An 18,385-nucleotide genomic window follows, 5' to 3' on the forward strand; every position below is an offset into this window, starting at 1 on the left:
GGCCGTTATTATCTTCGCAACACTTGCATTGCTGACCTGGCTTCTGTTTGCAGGTGATTGAGGAGTGGTTTAGTGGCTCTGGTTCTGGTTTTGGGTCTGGGTCTGGTCAGGTATTAACAACTGGTCCCAAACATAAGGGGCTGAAAAGACAGTATTAGCCCCTACTCTAGTGTTCATTTACTGCTTTCCTGCCTTTGCTGTAGTGTGTGCTACATAAATTTAGAGTCTTTGTGCTCATTTATAAATGTTAATCCCTTGCAGCCACTTCATCAAGGCCTCATTTTCTAGCTGTATGCAGCCGCCTACCAAAAGTTCAAACAGGTCATGTCCCTTTTCCATTATCTGCATACAAACAGCACATGGGCAGGAAACAAAAATAATGAACAACAAGAGCTTGAATACGGTTGCAGCTGTAGCGTCTGTTGGGGCTAATGTGTCTTTTCTCTTCAAAATTTTAGAAGCTTTTACTAACTGCGTGAATGGACTACTCACCGGCTTACAGTGTTTACTGCTGCACTCATTCTGCTCATGAAAAATTTATTCACTTCAGGTTTTGGCACCTCATTAGCTGCGTTTAATACGTTCACCTCTGTGAGCTCACACCTGGCACCCGCTTTGGTTCAAAAATAAGAATCAGAGCAATGACTATACACACCATTTGCAATCCTGCTTCCTGAGTATCTGGTGGAAGCATAAATGCACATGAAGTTTGAATCTAAATCTGGTTTTCTACTTTTCCAGGGAGTCGATGGAAAAGACGGTGATCCAGGGCCTGCTGGGGAGAAAGGAGACAAGGTGAGGCTAATGATCAGCTCACTGTATTTTTATCGTCGACAAATTCATGCATTGACTTGCCCCGGTGCATTTTTAAAACCCTCATGTGTGAATGCACAGCACGCCGACTCCGATCTGGCTCTCACTCGTGTGATTTTGCAGCCTTTTTTTTTGTACGATTTCCCTCGAGCAAGCCTCTTAGTGCTCTATTAGCAAAAAACAATTACACACAGACCAAATAACCACCTATCACAAAGGGCCTAGTTCTTAATGAGGTGACCCCATGGACTAATAAAGCCAAGGGGCTGAAATGTAAACAAGGCTGTGTTGCAAGAGCAGCCTTTTTATGCACACCAGGAACAGCGGTCTGTCTCCAGTCAACACTGTGGCTAATGTGATTGTATTATATTTTATTTGTTTGTTACCAGGGAGAGCCTGGTGTGAGTGGGCAGCCAGGACCAAAGGTAAGCTGTACTTGACTGGATAATGAACCCCCATTACTGAGATTAGCAATCTGATAATTTTGCTGGCCTTTTATCCCGGCATTATACTCGTTGCTGTGTGGGTCTTTCTATTGTAGTTGCATCATGTGTTTTACCAGCCAGAGTAGATACAGTTTGGGATGTTATTTAATCAGCATGCTTTATTTGTCATCTTCTAGGGAGATCAGGGCCCACCAGGGTTCCCAGGCATACCGGGGTCAGACGGACCAGAGGGGCCTCCTGGTCCCAGGGGTCCACCTGGTCCTCCTGGGCCCCCTGGACCTTCAGGAAGAAGCTACACCCTGGACTTTGAGGTATGGAGTGTCTTCACCATTGCATGACTGGACTAATCTGTGGAGTTGTTGTGGTTAGGAATAAGAAAATGGTAACGGAATTGTACATGATGACAGATTCTAGCATGATATCTACATAAAACCTGCAGGTATGCATAGAATCAGTGCACTTAAATAAGCTTCCCAGGGTGCAGTTGTTCAGTGATTATTTATACTGCACAAATCTGAAACTATGGCCTTTTCAGTGGAAATATGTCACTAACGGTGGAAGATGTGATTATTTTATGAGAAGGCTGGTAAATGTTGGATATACAGTTTAATCAGTTACTTCCATGCGTTGTTTTTAGGACCTGGAAGGATCTGGGTTGCTGGCAGATTTTGGATCTGGGCTGTCCAGAGGTCTACAGGTACAAGTGTGACACAACATGAGTGTGTCATATAATCATTTTATCATGTCATAAACCACTTTTATGGTCAGCTGACACATTGTTTTGGTTTGGTTTTTCTAGGGACCTCCAGGAATGCCTGGTCCCAAGGTGAGATATTTCTGTATATGTTGATGTGATCATGTACTTTTTGGTTCCATTTGATTGGTGGGGGCTTTTTTTCTTACAAATAGTTTAAAACTTTTGTTTAAGGTCTTTGGATTGTTGTTTACTAGCTGTTTTCTAATATAAAGTTAGCTATTGTGAGAGAGTTTCTTCTCCTGCTGCTCTGGACAGAAGGCCAAAGGGTCGCTCTGATTCCATCGACAGCCTTGTACAAGATAAGTTGTCAGAACAGTGTTTCCAAAGGCTGCACACAGGCCACTTAAACGTAAACAATTGTTTCTCATCAGCTACAGACAGCCATAGAGATATGTGGAGGCTGCCGTGTTGTCCCTGAAGAATAACCTTGGTTGGGCGTTAAAGATGCTCTTTAAGCATTAGAATACACTTTGTTGACAAGAGGACATTAATTTCCATCACAAGTTTTCAAAGATTTATTAATAAACGTTCTTCCTCTTTAATTTTTCCACTTTATGCCTCTCACAGGGTAAAGATGGTGTAGATGGCTCGCCGGGAAAGCCAGGGCAAAAGGTGAATCTTCTGTTATCTCAACTGTCTTGCTGTGGTTCCTCTGAGGTTAAAGATATCTGAGCACAAATCAGACAAGCTACTAAAAAGTCTGCACCCTTTAGGTCAGTAAATGGCCGTTAAGTGAAGTGTCTCATGGTGACCAGAGATATGAGCTGTTGGCAGCATTGTGTTTTAGACAGTACAGATTCTGTCCTCTTAAAGGTTCATAACTTGGCTTGTGGTTGTCGCTGGATGTGACTTGATCTCCTGATGTCCCCGGAGAATAATGTATTACAATCCATTGCCATGCAGCAGTGGACTTCACCAATCATTTGTCACTATTTCAGAGAAATGTCTGACACTTTTTCATTTTTCTTTCCCTCTGTGCTGGTGACAGCGATGGCTGGAGGCATTATGTTTTCAGCTTGTCAGTCCGTAAATATGTGCAAACCTTCCTCGTGAACGTGGTTTCTCTTGAACGTCTTGAAGGAATTTCTTCAAATTTGGCAAGAAAGTTTATTTAGGCTCAAGGATGAACTTATTATTAGACTCTGGTTCTCAAAGGTCACTGTGCCCTCACAAAACACATGTTTGGCCTTAACTCAAGAATTCATGTCCTACCACAAATTTTTAAGAACGAAAAAAAAGGTGGATGTAAACTACAATTTTATGAGCTGATGGAGGCATACAGCTACCATAGCTCAATTTGGAAATGGAAGGTCTCAGGAACGTTTTTGTCGGTTCCTCTTAATGATGCTGTCAGCTTGATGCTCTGAAAATTCCTCTCTCAAATCCACATTGAAGAAAGAGTCCACAGGACACTGTTCATATTTTTACTTACACTTGAGCACAATAAAAATACCTTGTACAAAAACAATTACCCTTTACCAAAATAACCAAAATAAGGGAAACTGAGAAAAAACTGTGTCAAAACCCAACTGTCAACTAAACTAATGACACCCATGTAACATCAATGACATATTTCAATATTATATAAATCATATCAATCGTTAAAGATTTTATATCATTCACAGAAACTTGAAGTGCAAGAAATACAATTTCTTACTTGCTGTATCACTATGAAAATTAAATCTATATACACTACCGTTCAAAAGTTTGGGGTCACTTAGAAAAGTCCATATTCTAGAAATAAAAGCTTTCATGGAATGTGTTTAAATTGAACTGGTTAGATTTTTGACACTATAACACAATTTCACACAAACATCTAAGGGGATACAATCATGAAGTAATGATGTTTTATATTCAAAAATTGTAAGGTCAGCTTTACTGTATCACTAATGCATACTGAGGATATGTTTTCACGGTTTCTTTAGGGGGAACCAGGTGTTCCAGGACCACCAGGGTTCCCAGGTTTGGATGGACTGACAGGGGAAGAGGTTGGTATTATAACGGGCTCTGACTGATTTTACCTTGAATGCTAAATAAATGTAGCCTAGCCGCGCTAGACAACCCACGACAACAAATTTAATTCTTTGCCAGGGTGGGTCTAGTTACCCTCCATAAGGCTCGAGGCTGGATTCTCCTAAAACTGGCCGGACCAATCATCATGAAGTGTAGAGTCAGAAGGCGGGCGTAACTAAGTGACGACAGAGGCGCAACGATTCTGACAGAAACAACCGGCGCACAATAAACAGTTATCTTTGGTCTCGGCTTTGGCCACAGCTCTTAAAGATTTGAAGCTAAAATTCAACTTGAAAGATAAACAAAGGACGGCACTGAAGTGTTTCATTGAGAAGAAAGACGTACTTGGACTTATGCTGACGGGATATGGCAAATCCTTAATATACCAGTTGGCTCCGCTGGTTGGGAAGCTAATGGGACTTAGCCACAATCCGCCGGCACTCTAGGAACTCCGTCAGCCTATTCGTTGCGCTGATTGGTTGTATACCTACCCAATTGCTGCAGAGTGATTTGAAAGACAACCTTTTAGCCCGCCTCCCTCCCTGTCGAGTGGCCCTAGACCCTTGTGCCTTCAGAAACATGGGTCTAGCACGGCTAGGCTAAAATAAATGCTGTTAATGGCTGAAATTTCTGGAAACCAATCAGATAATGTCTTTACAAGTACTGCATCATATGACTTTGATCTTGTGTCTGCATCTACAGGGACCAAAGGGGGACAAAGGTGATCCAGGTCAAAAGGTGAAGACATCAATAAGTGGACGTACGAGTGGAGATGTGTTGATGTTTACCGGAAAAGCTAAAATATCAGCTGTGTTTTTCAGGGAGAGGCAGGCCGGGATGGACTCAGTCTACCAGGCCCTCCAGGACCACCTGGACCACCAGGGCCCATCATCAACCTTCAGGAAGTAAGTAGCATCAACGCTCTTAAGGCTTTATTTGGCTTAAATGGAAATTCCAATGTCTATACCAACTTGTTGAAGGACAAAACATGTGTGTTCAATGTTTGACTGCAAGTTCTGCACTGAATATCCAGCATGATGAAGTTGTTTGATATGTCTGTTTTTATTGACTAAGCTACCTTTCCGTCTCTTCAGCTTCTACTTAATGATACAGACGGTGCCTTCAACTTCTCAGGGATTTTTGACGCTCAGGGACCCGCTGTGAGTATCCATCGTTGACCAAATGACCTTGATGTCATGACAACAAAAACGCTTTGGTTTGGTAGAAATTGTTGGTTTATGCTTTTAGATAATAGCAGTCCTGTTCCAGTTGTTTGACACATGCGGATGGGTGACAAATTATAGGAAAAACCAACATGCAGTGCCTTAGTAAGGTGTTTTGTCACAATGTGCTGACAGAACAGCTTCAGTGCTCCTTGGTGTTGATTCTCCAAGTCTGTGGAGCTCTAATGGAGGGATGGAATGCTGTTTTTCCTCAAGACAAACTCTCATTTGTTGTTTTGATAATGGTGGCGGAGAGATTTCCCATAGGTGTTCAGTTAAGTTCTGATGTTTGCAAAAGCCATTGCATATAATTTCCACCATTTTCATTATCAAGAACCCATTCAGTGATCCATGGTGCCCCATGGATGAAGAGCATCGACATCTTGGACGAGAACACCTCCATCTGGATTCAAATGTTTCATCGTAAGACGAAGATGATCTCTCAGAACAACTTTGTCTTGATTTTCAGTGACCCTTTTCTTCAAGAGGATCCTAACCATGCTGTCAAAATGCTCCCCACAGCATTACAGTCACCAGATCTCATCACTGTGGAGGTCAAACATTCAGGCTCGTACTGTTCTCTTGGTGTGAAAGCACTCGTCCACATGCTGGGAACATGGCGAAGGGTGACTCATCTGACCATATCTGTCTTTCTTCCACATCTCTGTAGACCAGTGCCTGTGGTTTTGGCACTACTGAACTCTCAGAATGTGCATTCATCTTTGTAATGAGGTTGTGCCCTGCAACCCTGCTATAATATGGTTCTCTGTGTAATTGTCGACAGACTATTCCTGCTGATGCAGTCGGATCACGTCCTGCATTGACATTCTGAGTCACCTGCAGAAGCGTAGCTCTTCTATTTTTCACCATCACAGCCTTCAAATGTGCAGCATTGAGCCTATTTACTGATGTCTCTCCCATGGATCTAAATACAGATGTCACTTCATTCGCTGTTCCTCTTGAAGTACTTGCCAGTCTTTGTGAATGCCATCTGTGCCCCAAAAATGAACCCTCTTTCAAAGTCACTTACATCATTTCCTCCTGCCATCTTGACACAAAATCAAAATCAAATGGGTCTGCTCAGCGTTTTTACCCCTGTCACGCAGCATGATTTAATCCTAATTGCTCAGCGGTACAACGCAGTGCAACCAGGAACAAGCATCTGCATTCATTGTGTTTCTCTGCTCATTTAGCCAGGACTTTCCTTTAATTTGTCACCCATCTGTGTGAGTACACAAACACAGATGTGACATTATGATTTACAACAATAATTCCTGTTGTGACAGAGCGCTTAGACATGGCCTTATTGTAATATTTATTTTCCTTCGTGTTAGCAGGCACCACAAGGTCCAAAGGGTGACCTCGGGTTGCCAGGTTTGCAAGGACCTGCAGGACTGAAAGTGAGTGGAATCAACATACTCTACAGGACATGCATGATTACGAAGCTCATATTTTCCTATTTGTGTTTATGCATTCTGCATTTCTCTGCCCACAAATGGCTTGTTTACTTGTGTGTGTGTGCCTGCAGGGTCAAAAGGGTGAGCCAGGGTTTATCATCGCAGCAGATGGATCCATGATGTCGGGCTTGGCTGGGCCAGTGGGACCAAAGGGAATGAAGGTATGCCATTAAGAGCCACATTCATTCATTTAACCCACTTCCCAAAGGGAATTGCTCAGAATAAGTAATTATCAGTATTTAGCGCTTTATATGAGCATGTCTTTGTTTGCAGGGAGACAACGGTGTGTCTGGACCCCCTGGAATGCCGGTACGTATCGACAGAGAGCAACAAAAACAAATATCAGAACATTTCAACACTGATACATTAAATTTTTCTGCTATGGATAAAAAAAGAAAAAAAACTGTTCTTCATTCCTATCAGGGACCAATGGGACCACCAGGACCCAAAGGAGAATTTGGTTTCCCTGGAAGACCAGTAAGCACCATGAAGTCATCATTTACAGTTGGATTAAAAGGAGATACGAACACTAAACGTATGGATTCCTTAGCATAGATGTGTCTTTTTTTCCAATGAGAAGATTCAGGTTTTAAATGTATATATACACTTTGACCTTTTTGTAAGTCGTCTACTGTGAAAACATCCTCTTTGCACAAGTTTTAAGTTGAGTTAATCTGCTGTGTTTCAGGTTTTGTGTTAAATTAAATCACAGATTGAGTCATTCAGCAAACGATCCAATTTCCCAGATTCCCCTGTAGGAACTATTAAAGTTAAAAGCAATCTAACTTCTTGCATTAAAACCTAAATGCATTTGGATAATGCGTGTCTGCGTGTGCAGGGTCGCCCAGGTCTGATGGGACCTAAAGGAGAGGCAGGAGATTCTCCAGGACTGCCAGTGAGTCACATTCAGTTTGGAAACAAAGCAACCTAGATGCCTTGATAATCGACAATTAAACATACAGAATTCTTTGATTGATTTCTTCCAATTAGATGTTATTTCTTAAACTACAGCATAAAATTTTATTGCAGCTAGAAGTTACTAAAAACATTTGTCTTCAAAGCTTACATTTTAAGTTTATTTGTCGTCTTCTCCTCTTGTCAGGGACCTCCAGGCCCTCCTGGACCACCAGGCCGCCCAGGAATATTCAATTGCCCTCCTGGGGTAAATGTTCATTATCACACAGTTCCTTAAAGTTAGCAACTATATTATATGTTTTATATTCTTAATTCTATCTCTCCTCTCATTGTTTCTGAAGACGGTGTTCCCCATCCCTCCCAGACCCCACTGCAAAATGGCCGTAGGTTTCAAATATATGCTACAAAATCACTTTTAATTTAACAGAAGCATTTATTACAGCCTTTGTTAGAGAACTTCTGGGTTATTTTTTTTATGAAATCCCAATTATTTGTGAAATTAGCATTCCTGTCTGTGATCCTTTTTTGTTGTCATATTAGACACAAAATTAGAAGACACATTGGAGTCTGACAGTGATGCATCTTTAATTTTCTCTGACAAAGGCTGTAATAAAGTCCAGATGAATCAATTTTCGAAAGACCTTCAGGGTGTTTGTCGTCTCACCTTTTGTATTTATTTTCACCAAACCTCAGCTGCCTGCTCACGACTTGCTTTATGTGCAGGAACCCACAGTGCCGTTTCCATTCAGGCTTCTCTCTGACACAAAACCTCTTTTCACTCCCTGTTTCTTTTACACCTCCTTCTGCTTTCCCTTCTTTCTGCAGATAACATGCATGGTATTCTCTGTAACACTGGTAACCTTTTGTCACTCAACTATTCAAAGGTGATTCGAAAATATTCCTGCATGCTGCATGTCCGGTCTGGAAAGGTGAAGGTTCAGTGCCGAGGACGAAACGAGGTAGTATTGAAATCACACCCGACGGAAAATCTGCGTGCATCTGAAATTGCATGTTGATTGTTATTAACCTCATAGATCGGGTGTAATTGGGTGAGTGACTCTGATCCAAGTTCAGTTATGACTGCTGTTAATATTTTTCATCTATTGTTTCAGCTCAATCCTGATGGAACGATTGCAGCTGGTAGGTTGGATCACGTTCTATTTAACTTTAATCAAAATATTTTTCCATGCATCGCCTTTACCCTCAAACTTATATTAGAAAAGTACATAATCTGCTTAGCATATATGCTTATTACATTAAAATCGGTCTCAAATGGAGTAAATAGGTCAAGTGAAGTGAAGTGAAGTGAAGTTTGGCTTTTTGTCTCCAAGGTAACTGTCAGATGGGACCAAAAGGAGAAAAGGGAGAACAAGGCCCCCCTGGGATGCCAGCTCCACCAAGTGAGTCACAGTTACTCATTCAATATGACCATGAAAACATTAAATTTAATAATATGTCTTCAAAGAGAAAAATAATCCAGAATACAAACAAAATGTGGCCCTAAAAGCAAGTGTGTGCCATGTTTTGTTCATGCAATCACCCTGCTGTGATTAAACAATTAAACTAGTTCTTAGAGTATTTCAGAACTTTCTTGGTGTTACAGTTTTGTGTTGTAACTCCTTCCTCTGCTTCCTGATGTGTTTTCTCTTTTCTAGGCACATTTCTTCCCAGGGGAGGCTGGGTAAGTTTCACACAACAGCTTTCCTTTTTGTTTTGGGACATGCTGACTTGATGTGCTTGAGTCTTGACTCACGCTTCGTGTTTGTGTGTTTTGCAGGCGCAGGGAGCGAGAGGTGACCAAGGAATCAAAGGAGAGAAAGGAGACAAGGGGGAGACAGGGTTTCCAGGGCAACCAGGTATCCCAGGGAGACCGGGACTGGTGGTGAGGAAACGTTTTCTGAATACGCAAACGTGGGGTCTTTTTGAAAGACAGTGACTGAAGAAATCGGTAACTTTTTGCCGACACGTTTCAGGGCCCCAAAGGAGAGTCGGTGCTCGGTCCTCCAGGCCAGCCTGGGGTGCCAGGCTCTCCTGGTATCCCAGGATATGGCAGACCTGGTCCTGTTGGGCCTCCTGGGCCACCTGGGCCCCCTGGGTCATCCTCAAGATATGGCTCAGGTACAACTCATCAAACCTGCAGTATATTGTACTATTATAGCAGAAATATAGCAATGGTTAGGGTTAGGGCAGTACTCCGCCAAGGCTGCTCATTCTGCCATATGGGATTGTCAGAAATGCACCATTTGTTTATTGGTTATTGATGATCAGAAATCGGCAAAATAGAATGTTTCCATTTAATATAGATGCATCCACAAACAAAATGACCTTGAACTGAGCACAGGCGTGTGCTATGCATGTGTACGTTATGTATGGATACCGAATCATGTGACCTAAATATGTAGCGGGAGGCGGGAACTGATGGGACTCAGAAACACCCCCATAATTTAATCAATTGTTCCTTCGATCATTTCCGATATTTAAGTCCGCAGCAGTGGATCTGTAGTAGGATCACAATCATGTGATCGTCAGCAGTCAGCTGACAGAAATCTTCAATAAAGCTGTGGATCCAGACTATAAGCTGCTTCACTGCCAAAATCTAATCACTTGGTCCTTGTGTCATTTCTGACCTTCCCTGAAAATTTCATCCAAATCCGTTAGTCCATTTCTGAGTTATGTAGTGAACAGACAGACAGACAGACAAACCAACGCCAATTGTCACGTAACTCTGCCACGTTCCATGGCAGACTAATAATGAGATTTATGAACGGTGTGTACATTTTTCAGCTCTGACCATCACTGGACCCCCCGGTCCTCCTGGACGCCCTGGTCCTCCTGGACCTCCTGGTTCTTCCAGTAACTCAGCATCTGTAAGTTGAACATTTTCTACCATCCATATGCTAGTGCTCCTCATCAATATAAGCTGCCATACAATAAAAAGCTGAACGAATACCTTCAGAACTGTAAATCACAGCTGCAGCCAAATACTTTAATAAGACATTGCACCAGTGATGTTTACAGCAATCAAATTTGTTTCTCAGTTGAAAACATTTTCGACTCGTGAGAGCATGATGCAGCACACCGTCAAGGATGCAGAAGGGACTCTGGCCTACGTTACGACAACAGGAAACCTCTTCCTTAAAGTTTCCCAGGGATGGAAGGAGATACAGGTAATAACTTGGAATAGTCGTGAATATTTTTGGTTATATATGTTTAATATAAATGTGAATGTTCTTAGTAATAATACTTTATGCTTATTAAGTTCATCTGTCATTTAAAAATTCTATTGGGAGCTGGAAAATATGTTCTCTAAAAGCGAGCACAGAATTTGGTGCTACTAATTATTTAGTGTGGTATTTGTAACTTGCTTGCTGTGAATCAGCTGGAAACATTTTTGAAGGTCAGGTGGTTTTGCTTTTTAAGAGAATGATTAATGCTTGATTGACTGTTATATAGTGACTGATTTATAAAAATCAAGGGCCTTTTATCAAAAACTGCTGCATAGTGAAGTAATTCCAGTCCTTCTTTGGAGAGTCACTGAATTGCACTACTGTTGTTGAATTAACTGTTTTCTTAACCCTTTTTTTTTTTTTTTTGCATTTGTACTCACTGTGGATTCATTTTTCACTGTAAGATAAAGTCCCACACCTCTATGGAAACAGCACAACCATGGCTTAAAGTTGGGGGAACTCAAAATGTCTTATGTGCAATAGAGCCGTAAAAATAAATGCCTGAAGTCATGAAAAATATTTAATTGAATTTCTTTGATAATTTCAGTTACACAAATGTAAAAAAAAAAAGAAAATCTGGAATTAACATATAACATTTTTGTTCTCACAGATATTACCAAGGCAAATTAGTGACTCTATGGATTTTTTACCACTTAGATGTTTATTTCTTTAGATCCACATATCTGCTCTGTGCAAACACAGCCTGCAGTTCATCCCAGTCCAGACAAAAACTCAATTTTGCCTCACATCAGTTATGTTTTATTTTTATTATTTTTATCAGAATCTAGTTAGTGCAAATGTCATGACAATAAATAATTAAGCTTCGGTTTGGGCCATGTTTGAGACAATGGAACATAACGGATGAATAGTTTGAGCTGTTGGAAAGTTAATACTCAACATTTCTCACAGTTTTCTGCTATGATAAATGGTACAACATTGGTCTCTAAAAGACTTATTTGTAATTGTGATAATAAAAAACTTAAACTAAATGAAGTTCGTCTTGACCTCTTTTGTATTGCATGCATTTTAAGACTGACGTGACCTCAAATAACCCATCGAATTTAAATCATATTTTCCTGTCTTGACTTGTCTGTTTTGTCCTTGCAGCTCGGCAGTCTGATCTACCTCTCTAACAACGTTATTCCACAAGATGAGGTACTTATTGCACATTTTTTGGGACTTTTTCTGCAACAAAAAATGCTGTTTTGGAACTCTGTATTGCAGTTTTTGTCCAATTAACATCTTCTTTCAATGATTAATTTAGCCTCGAGTTTCGTATCATGTTAGAGGAGACACGATGGAAAGGATACGTTCAGCTAAAGAAAGGGTGAGTGTAAACAAGACTTTGATTGTAATTGTCTTTGGTTCAAAGACTGCATGTTGGTTTTTAGTGCAGATTAACACTTTTCGGAGTGACTCGATGCTCAAGGTGTTTCCTAAAGCTGTTTCTAGTATCCTACAGTGGTCTCACACCAACCTGTTGCTTCCTCCCTCTCAAGCTCAACCTGGTGGCCTTAAACCAGCCCCACTCAGGGGACATGATGGGGCTCGACGTTGCTGACCGAATGTGCTACGAGCAGGCCAAAGCGATGGGTTTGGCTCCAAACTATCGCGCCTTCATTTCATCCCACAGACAAGACTTGGTCCACGTCGTCTATCCTGGTTTCCGGGAAACTCTGCCGGTTACCAACCTCAGGGTGAGGCTGCTTTCCCACCGTTTCTGCCTGTCAAACAACGTCTAGTACTAAACATTTATCATACCTGAAACTGAGTTTTTTTGGAATGCATCTCACCCAAAATGTCTCCTCTTAGGGAGATGTGATGTTTAGGAACTGGAGGTCCGTCTTCAGCGGCGATGGGGGGCCGATCAATGCAAGGATACCCATCTACTCCTTCGATGGCCGGGATGTTTTAGCTGACCCCTTCTGGTCTGTGATTTACTGCTTGTATGTTTGTGTCTTTGTGTCCATTCATCTGTCTATAACAGTGATATTTTTCATCTCTCAGGCCCCAGAAGAGCATCTGGCACGGCTCCACCAGCAGAGGTCACCGAGTGGTGGACAAACACTGCGAGACGTGGCGAGCCGACCATGTGTCCGTCATGGGCCAGTCGTCCAGCTTGACCTCGGGTTTGCTACTGGGCCAGCAGACGAGAAGCTGTTCCAACGAATATATCGTCCTTTGCATCGAGACCCATAAAAACCCCTAAACCTACCCCTTATACCACTCCACCAAGGAACCCAGCCAGCCACCATAAAGGCGAAACACTCAGAGACTTGACTCGAGTGTCTAGAAAAGGACGTCGTTTTCAGCACATCTTTGGTGCTACGTGTAACATTTTGTGGTTTTTAAAACAGAAGACCGTGTTGACAACTTGATGCTTTCCTTTACAAAGAGAATGGCAGTATTTGTCACTCTGCTTCCTCTTCTGAAATCCCTCTTTTTACGAGGAATTCGAGGCCGTGACAAACTCCTGACAACAGCCCAAGGTATCTTCTTGGAAGCTGGTGTGAAGATGATGTCACGCTCTGGAAACGGAATGATTTTGTGGACTGCCTGCAAAGCAAAGGAAGGGAAGGTACCTTTGTGTCGTAAAGCAGTCTAAAAGATTTGGAACTTGGGGGCACATACTGTAATGTAAAATGCAACAGAGGGGCCGAGGCAGGCTGCCAGTCTTCCGAGCAGCGGTTGTACTTATTCATGACAATAACATCTCAAATGCAATGTGGTAATGATTTATTAATGCTAAAATGATACACGCAGCACCTTCATCCAAGTTTCACATCTGTGTCACTTTACAAGAACCAAATATAAGGTGACACAGATTTCTTTCCCCGCACAGTCACCCAGGTGTGTTGAGGCTAACACGTCTCTTTCTAAAGTCTCTTTGTCCTTCAAAAGACTGAAAGTAGAGACTGAGGGCGGCTGCAGGAATCTGTACCCGTCCTGAAACTTGGCAGTCCAAAGACTTTTGTGATGGAAGCGTAAAATGCTACTTTGATTATTTTGTTTACAAGTTGTCATGGAAGTTTTTTTAGTTCATTTTTTTATGAATTTCAGGAAACATTCACTAAATATTTCAAAGGCCACAACTTTCCACAACTAACTTTGTCCCTCGTCCAACAAAGGGATAACCAGACAGCCAGTGTTGCCACCAAAGCAATTTTTTGATGCACTGTACTTCATTTTAACAAAAATACTTTCTCATTCAACATTTTCATCATGGAAAGTGTTGTTTGTGTCGTAGCTTTTCATACATCTTGGTGATCTCACTTCTAAGCAGCTCTTTCTCTTTAATAGGCTATTTAATTTAAATTCAATGATTTATTTATACCGTCACAGCACATAACATGAAATCAGATGATTGAATTTAAGAATGTAATTTATCGTTTGTTGTTTGTCAAATGACTGTGTCTTCTCACTTTTTTTTTGTGCCTTTTTTTCTATTTTTTGTACTTTTAGTCTGGAGAATGTTGGCGGCAGTCTAAAGTTGAACTCCACCTAGTGTAAAGGTGCTGTTGAAACAAGCAATGCGGTTTTATGTCGGAAAGAAATACTAGAAAAAGTCTACGGGCAAAAGTGAGAGCACGTGTTTTGTATAAATACTGGTGCTCTGTTGAATAAAGATTTCTCTTTTCATAGCTTGTTCTTGTTTCGTTGTCAATTGAAAAGAAATTATTTGTTACTCTTGAGGACTGTTTCAGTGTCTTTAAGCTTTACTTTTGCTTTGTTCATTAAGTCTAGGCGCTTTTGTCAGGACTTGTTTTATGATTTAATGGCCTTTATAGCACTAAATGGTGACAAAGTGGAAGTAACTACCCACTGAAGATTGATCATTTAGTGACTAAAATGGCAACAAGAACAGTCAATATTGACTTTTTTGTCAACATAATGACTAGCGAATAAGACTCTTGGTCTTTGTGGACTAAATTTGCTTAAAACAGCATTTTTACCAGAACCAGTTATGTGAGCAAATGATGCTTTTTATTTGTGCTTCATGATTAGTGTTCAGTATTTCTTATAGTAAACTTGTTTTTCATCTCTGCTGGACATGTTATGCTTGAAAAGGGTGTTATTAAAACCCATCTTTGTTTTTTTCTTTGCCACACACTTGTGCTGCTCAAGGCCAACACAGTGTATACAGTCATACCAGCATATCTTTGATTAGCCAAGACTGGCCACGTAAATTTACCATCTAGACTTTTACCTCTGTGTCTTTTCATGGTGCGAAAAGATTCCGATTTATCGTTTTTCAATCAAAACCACCATTTTGGCTCATTTAGCCTGAATACTTGACATTTAAAAGAGAAACTTGCAGTAGAGTTTTACCTTTAAGGTTTCACTTAGTTAATTTGGAGTTGTTGGATTCAAAATTATTTGAAAAACGTAATCCAGGAAGTAATGAAAAGATAGTGTTTCAACCCTACTACAACTATAGGTGTAGCAGTGACAGTATACAGTGTTGTACCTTGGCATTCATTGTACTGAATGTGATTCTGTCCCTGTCTTGCAGTGAAGGTTAAAGGTTTTGCAAACAGAAAGCAAACATAGCTCTTCAAACAAGCCTTTTCTTCCAAAGGTCTGGGGGGAAAAAACGCAGCCTGTTCTCGCGTTGCACTAAGCTGAAACACAATAGTGTGGAAGTTGGTTTTCTTACTTTACTTTGGATTCTTTTGTGACTTTTCTTACCAGTTGGACATGAAATCATTCCAGGTATTGCAAACATTTTTCCATTTAAATAACTTTTGGGACAAAGAAATTCTGTTGTCTGTCTCCATTCACAAAGTATAATGGCTGATTGTTGCATTTTTGTGTTCAACTAAAAGTCAGTTTAATAACTAAATTTATTTAACTTTGACTTGAAGGTTCTACTTCTGCTACATTTTCTGGCAGGTGTGGACAATGAGGCTGAAATAATTTGTTTCCCCCTATAACTTTAGCAGCGATTAATGACACTAGTCCTAATTCACAAGTTTTGCTGAGCATGATTAGAAATGTCTATGATGTTAGGACATCAAATATAGAGGGGGGGATACATCTTCTGGAAGACCCAATCAGCCTGAAATAATGTGTATCGCCCTCATAACATGTTCTGGTAGATCCTCCTGTATCATCATTTGTCTGTGTTGAGAATTTCTGAATAAATGCTATGAAGTTCTGATGATCAACAGAGGGGGCATTTAACAAAAAACAAACAAAACAAAAACGCCAATATCTGAAGATAAGATACCCTGGTGGAATTGAGTCTGGCAGTGTGATAAAATGCTCACAGTGGTGTTGATTTTACTGAATCAGAAGTTGGATCGATTGCTCTAAAGATTGAATTACAGCGTGTTTGAATCTAGTTCCCACCCAGAGGATATTGAGCGTACGTTTAGTTAGCAGGGTGATCGCCTAGCAACATCACACTTTATTACAAAAAGGAGAAGGAAAAGACATTGTTAGGCAGCGTGATGAATACTAACTGGGCAAGACGCCATGTATAGCAAAAGCATTTATTCAGACAGAAATGTCACGTGCTACATTACCAAACATGTTTGACAATCAAAGCATGATCGTAACAGTCCACGTTTTTGCTTTATTAATAAACTACGCTGATATCTAAACACAGGATTATAACTCCACCCTTCCGAATGCATGCGCGCTCCCACGGCAAGGGATACACTTTCTATCGTGGGTAACTACGTTGGCACGACACCTGTCTGACGTCTGCGCTGCGATCAGTCTGCGTCTCTGCAGTCATGCACCTTGTGGCGTGATCCTCGTGTCCACATATGCCGTCTGGATGGAGTTTTTTTTTTTTTTTTTTTTTTGACAAAACATAGTGACCCCAAACCAAAAACGAGTCAATGAGAGGCTAAGTTAGGGAGTATTGTACTGCCGACTCGCTGCACAAACAACACAGCCGTTTCCGACTGTCATATTTATTCAAAAAACACTAAACAAACCAGTAAAACAGGGCAAAGCCAGGCAACATTTATTATTATATATTTGATCAAAAAGCTCAATTTGTAGCTAGATTCAGCGGTCAACAAAAAATATGACCTCCCTACTCACCCCCTCTCCATGCAGTCGTCGCGGTGAACAGGTGAATTTAATGCCACTCAAATCACTGCATCTCCGACCACACCCCCCTGACGTGAGTGAAAGGTGACAAACAGCTGATGCCAATATGACATTTACACATATGGCACCTACACTCACAGTGCACTAAGCTGAAACACAATAGTGTGGAAGCTGGTTTTCTTACTTTGGATTCTTTTCTTACCAGTTGGACATGAAGTCATTCCAGGTATTACAAACATTTTTCCATTTAAGTAACTTTTGTGACAAAGAAATTCTGTTGTCTGTCTCCATTCACAAAGTATGGTGGCTGATTGTTGCATTTTTGTGTTCAACTAAAAGTCAGTTTATTAACTAAATTTATTTAACTTTGACTTGAAGGTCCTGCTTCTGCTTCTCCTGACTGCAGCAGCAAGTGACGGTCAGTCTTTCCATATTGGCCGGTGCCCCGAGCCTTCTGTTCAAGAGGACTTCAATGTTACGAAGGTAGACCAGCAAATCCAGCCTGCTGACTTTTAGTTTGAGTATTGATGTTGTGCTTTATTTCAGGGTATTTAGCTGATGCAAACAAGTAGCTGGTTTGTCTTATTTTCAGCTGCCAATGGTTTGGTCACCAACGAGTTTCTTTAAAACCTTTGCTCTCTTCTCACTCCAGTATATGGGTACCTGGTATGAAATCGAGAGGCTCCCAGCTATATTTCAGAAAGGAAAATGTGCCCAAGCCACATACACTCTCCTCCCTGATGGGACAGTCAAGGTTTACAATGAAGAGATTCTGTAAGAATTCAACTTCTCTGCTCCTTTGCTGCCAACATTTTCATTAGGCTCAGAGAAGCTGTTATATTTACCCTGTAGAGGATAAATAGGAGTCATTTTGCTCCTTGTAACCTTCCCTTCCTGTTTGTACAGCTCTAATGGGAAGATAAACTCAATTGAAGGAGTTGCCAAAATTAAAAACGCATCTCAACCTGCTATTCTCGGCGTCAGCTTCTTTAAAGGTAAAACACTGGTTTTAGAAAAATGAGCCTGAAAACTGAACATAGAATACCTGCCGTTGTACTCTTTTGCACCACCTGTTTCTGTATCCAGGTGTTCCAGATGGTCCGTACTGGGTGCTCTCCACAGATTACCAGTCGCATGCTTTGGTGTACTCCTGCTCTGACTACCTTCGTCTTTTTCACATCGACTTTGCCTGGATCCTGTCTCGCACTCGTGAGCTGTCTCAGGACATCATTAGCCAGTTACATGATAAGCTGACTGCTGCTGGTGTAAACATAAACCGCCTTATTGTCACCAACCAGACCAGTTGTGAAGGTCTTGATCAGTAATCGGAGCTGATTACCTGCTTGAACTGTTCAAGAAACATGCATGCAGATAATTGCTTTCTGTTTGTGTTTAATCCAACAGTGTGTAACAATATCACAGTGATAAATAAAAGTGGGTTGTTACCCTGCTCTAAAACATACTGCTT

General features: G+C 41.1%; 2 protein-coding genes across 5 annotated transcripts in view; both read left to right on the top strand.

Moving 5' to 3' along the window:
* LOC110960993 (collagen alpha-1(XVIII) chain-like) overlaps positions 1 to 14,492 on the top strand; it is a 69,516-nt gene extending 55,024 nt beyond the window's left edge. Inside the window, exons 16-45 of one of the 4 annotated variants that reach the window (XM_051940639.1) lie at positions 54 to 110; positions 742 to 795; positions 1,203 to 1,238; positions 1,436 to 1,570; positions 1,897 to 1,956; positions 2,059 to 2,085; positions 2,584 to 2,628; positions 3,942 to 4,004; positions 4,732 to 4,767; positions 4,851 to 4,934; positions 5,124 to 5,189; positions 6,587 to 6,652; positions 6,781 to 6,870; positions 6,983 to 7,018; positions 7,133 to 7,186; positions 7,548 to 7,604; positions 7,812 to 7,871; positions 7,966 to 8,007; positions 8,737 to 8,764; positions 8,956 to 9,024; positions 9,280 to 9,305; positions 9,402 to 9,506; positions 9,598 to 9,742; positions 10,409 to 10,491; positions 10,663 to 10,791; positions 11,959 to 12,006; positions 12,116 to 12,178; positions 12,351 to 12,548; positions 12,664 to 12,779; positions 12,859 to 14,492. In XM_051940639.1, the coding sequence (XP_051796599.1) occupies positions 54 to 110; positions 742 to 795; positions 1,203 to 1,238; positions 1,436 to 1,570; positions 1,897 to 1,956; positions 2,059 to 2,085; positions 2,584 to 2,628; positions 3,942 to 4,004; positions 4,732 to 4,767; positions 4,851 to 4,934; positions 5,124 to 5,189; positions 6,587 to 6,652; positions 6,781 to 6,870; positions 6,983 to 7,018; positions 7,133 to 7,186; positions 7,548 to 7,604; positions 7,812 to 7,871; positions 7,966 to 8,007; positions 8,737 to 8,764; positions 8,956 to 9,024; positions 9,280 to 9,305; positions 9,402 to 9,506; positions 9,598 to 9,742; positions 10,409 to 10,491; positions 10,663 to 10,791; positions 11,959 to 12,006; positions 12,116 to 12,178; positions 12,351 to 12,548; positions 12,664 to 12,779; positions 12,859 to 13,060 (2,280 nt within the window). In that variant the 3' untranslated portion in view covers positions 13,061 to 14,492. The remainder of the gene's footprint in view (positions 1 to 53; positions 111 to 741; positions 796 to 1,202; positions 1,239 to 1,435; positions 1,571 to 1,896; positions 1,957 to 2,058; positions 2,086 to 2,583; positions 2,629 to 3,941; positions 4,005 to 4,731; positions 4,768 to 4,850; positions 4,935 to 5,123; positions 5,190 to 6,586; positions 6,653 to 6,780; positions 6,871 to 6,982; positions 7,019 to 7,132; positions 7,187 to 7,547; positions 7,605 to 7,811; positions 7,872 to 7,965; positions 8,008 to 8,736; positions 8,765 to 8,955; positions 9,025 to 9,279; positions 9,306 to 9,401; positions 9,507 to 9,597; positions 9,743 to 10,408; positions 10,492 to 10,662; positions 10,792 to 11,958; positions 12,007 to 12,115; positions 12,179 to 12,350; positions 12,549 to 12,663; positions 12,780 to 12,858) is intronic. The other 3 variants (XM_051940640.1, XM_022208437.2, XM_022208438.2) reach the window with 3 other exon arrangements.
* Positions 14,493 to 15,238: 746 nt separating this feature from the next.
* Positions 15,239 to 18,377, top strand: LOC110960994 (apolipoprotein D-like). Its single transcript, XM_022208440.2, has 5 exons — positions 15,239 to 15,564; positions 17,296 to 17,400; positions 17,570 to 17,691; positions 17,824 to 17,912; positions 18,004 to 18,377. Exons 1-5 carry the CDS (start codon positions 15,550 to 15,552, stop codon positions 18,240 to 18,242), a joined length of 570 nt encoding a protein of 189 aa, XP_022064132.2. The 5' UTR covers positions 15,239 to 15,549; the 3' UTR covers positions 18,243 to 18,377.
* The last annotated feature ends 8 nt before the right edge of the window (positions 18,378 to 18,385 follow it).

Source organism: Acanthochromis polyacanthus, chromosome 20 (assembly GCF_021347895.1).
Source record: "Acanthochromis polyacanthus isolate Apoly-LR-REF ecotype Palm Island chromosome 20, KAUST_Apoly_ChrSc, whole genome shotgun sequence".
NCBI classification, from domain to species: Eukaryota; Metazoa; Chordata; class Actinopteri; family Pomacentridae; genus Acanthochromis; species Acanthochromis polyacanthus.

Bases quoted from the DNA above. Each gene is read 5' to 3' on its own strand.
- LOC110960994 (XM_022208440.2), top strand. The intron at 17,401-17,569 runs GTAGACCAGCAA...TTCTCACTCCAG, and splicing joins AGGACTTCAATGTTACGAAG to TATATGGGTACCTGGTATGA. The intron at 17,913-18,003 runs GTAAAACACTGG...TTCTGTATCCAG, and splicing joins CGGCGTCAGCTTCTTTAAAG to GTGTTCCAGATGGTCCGTAC.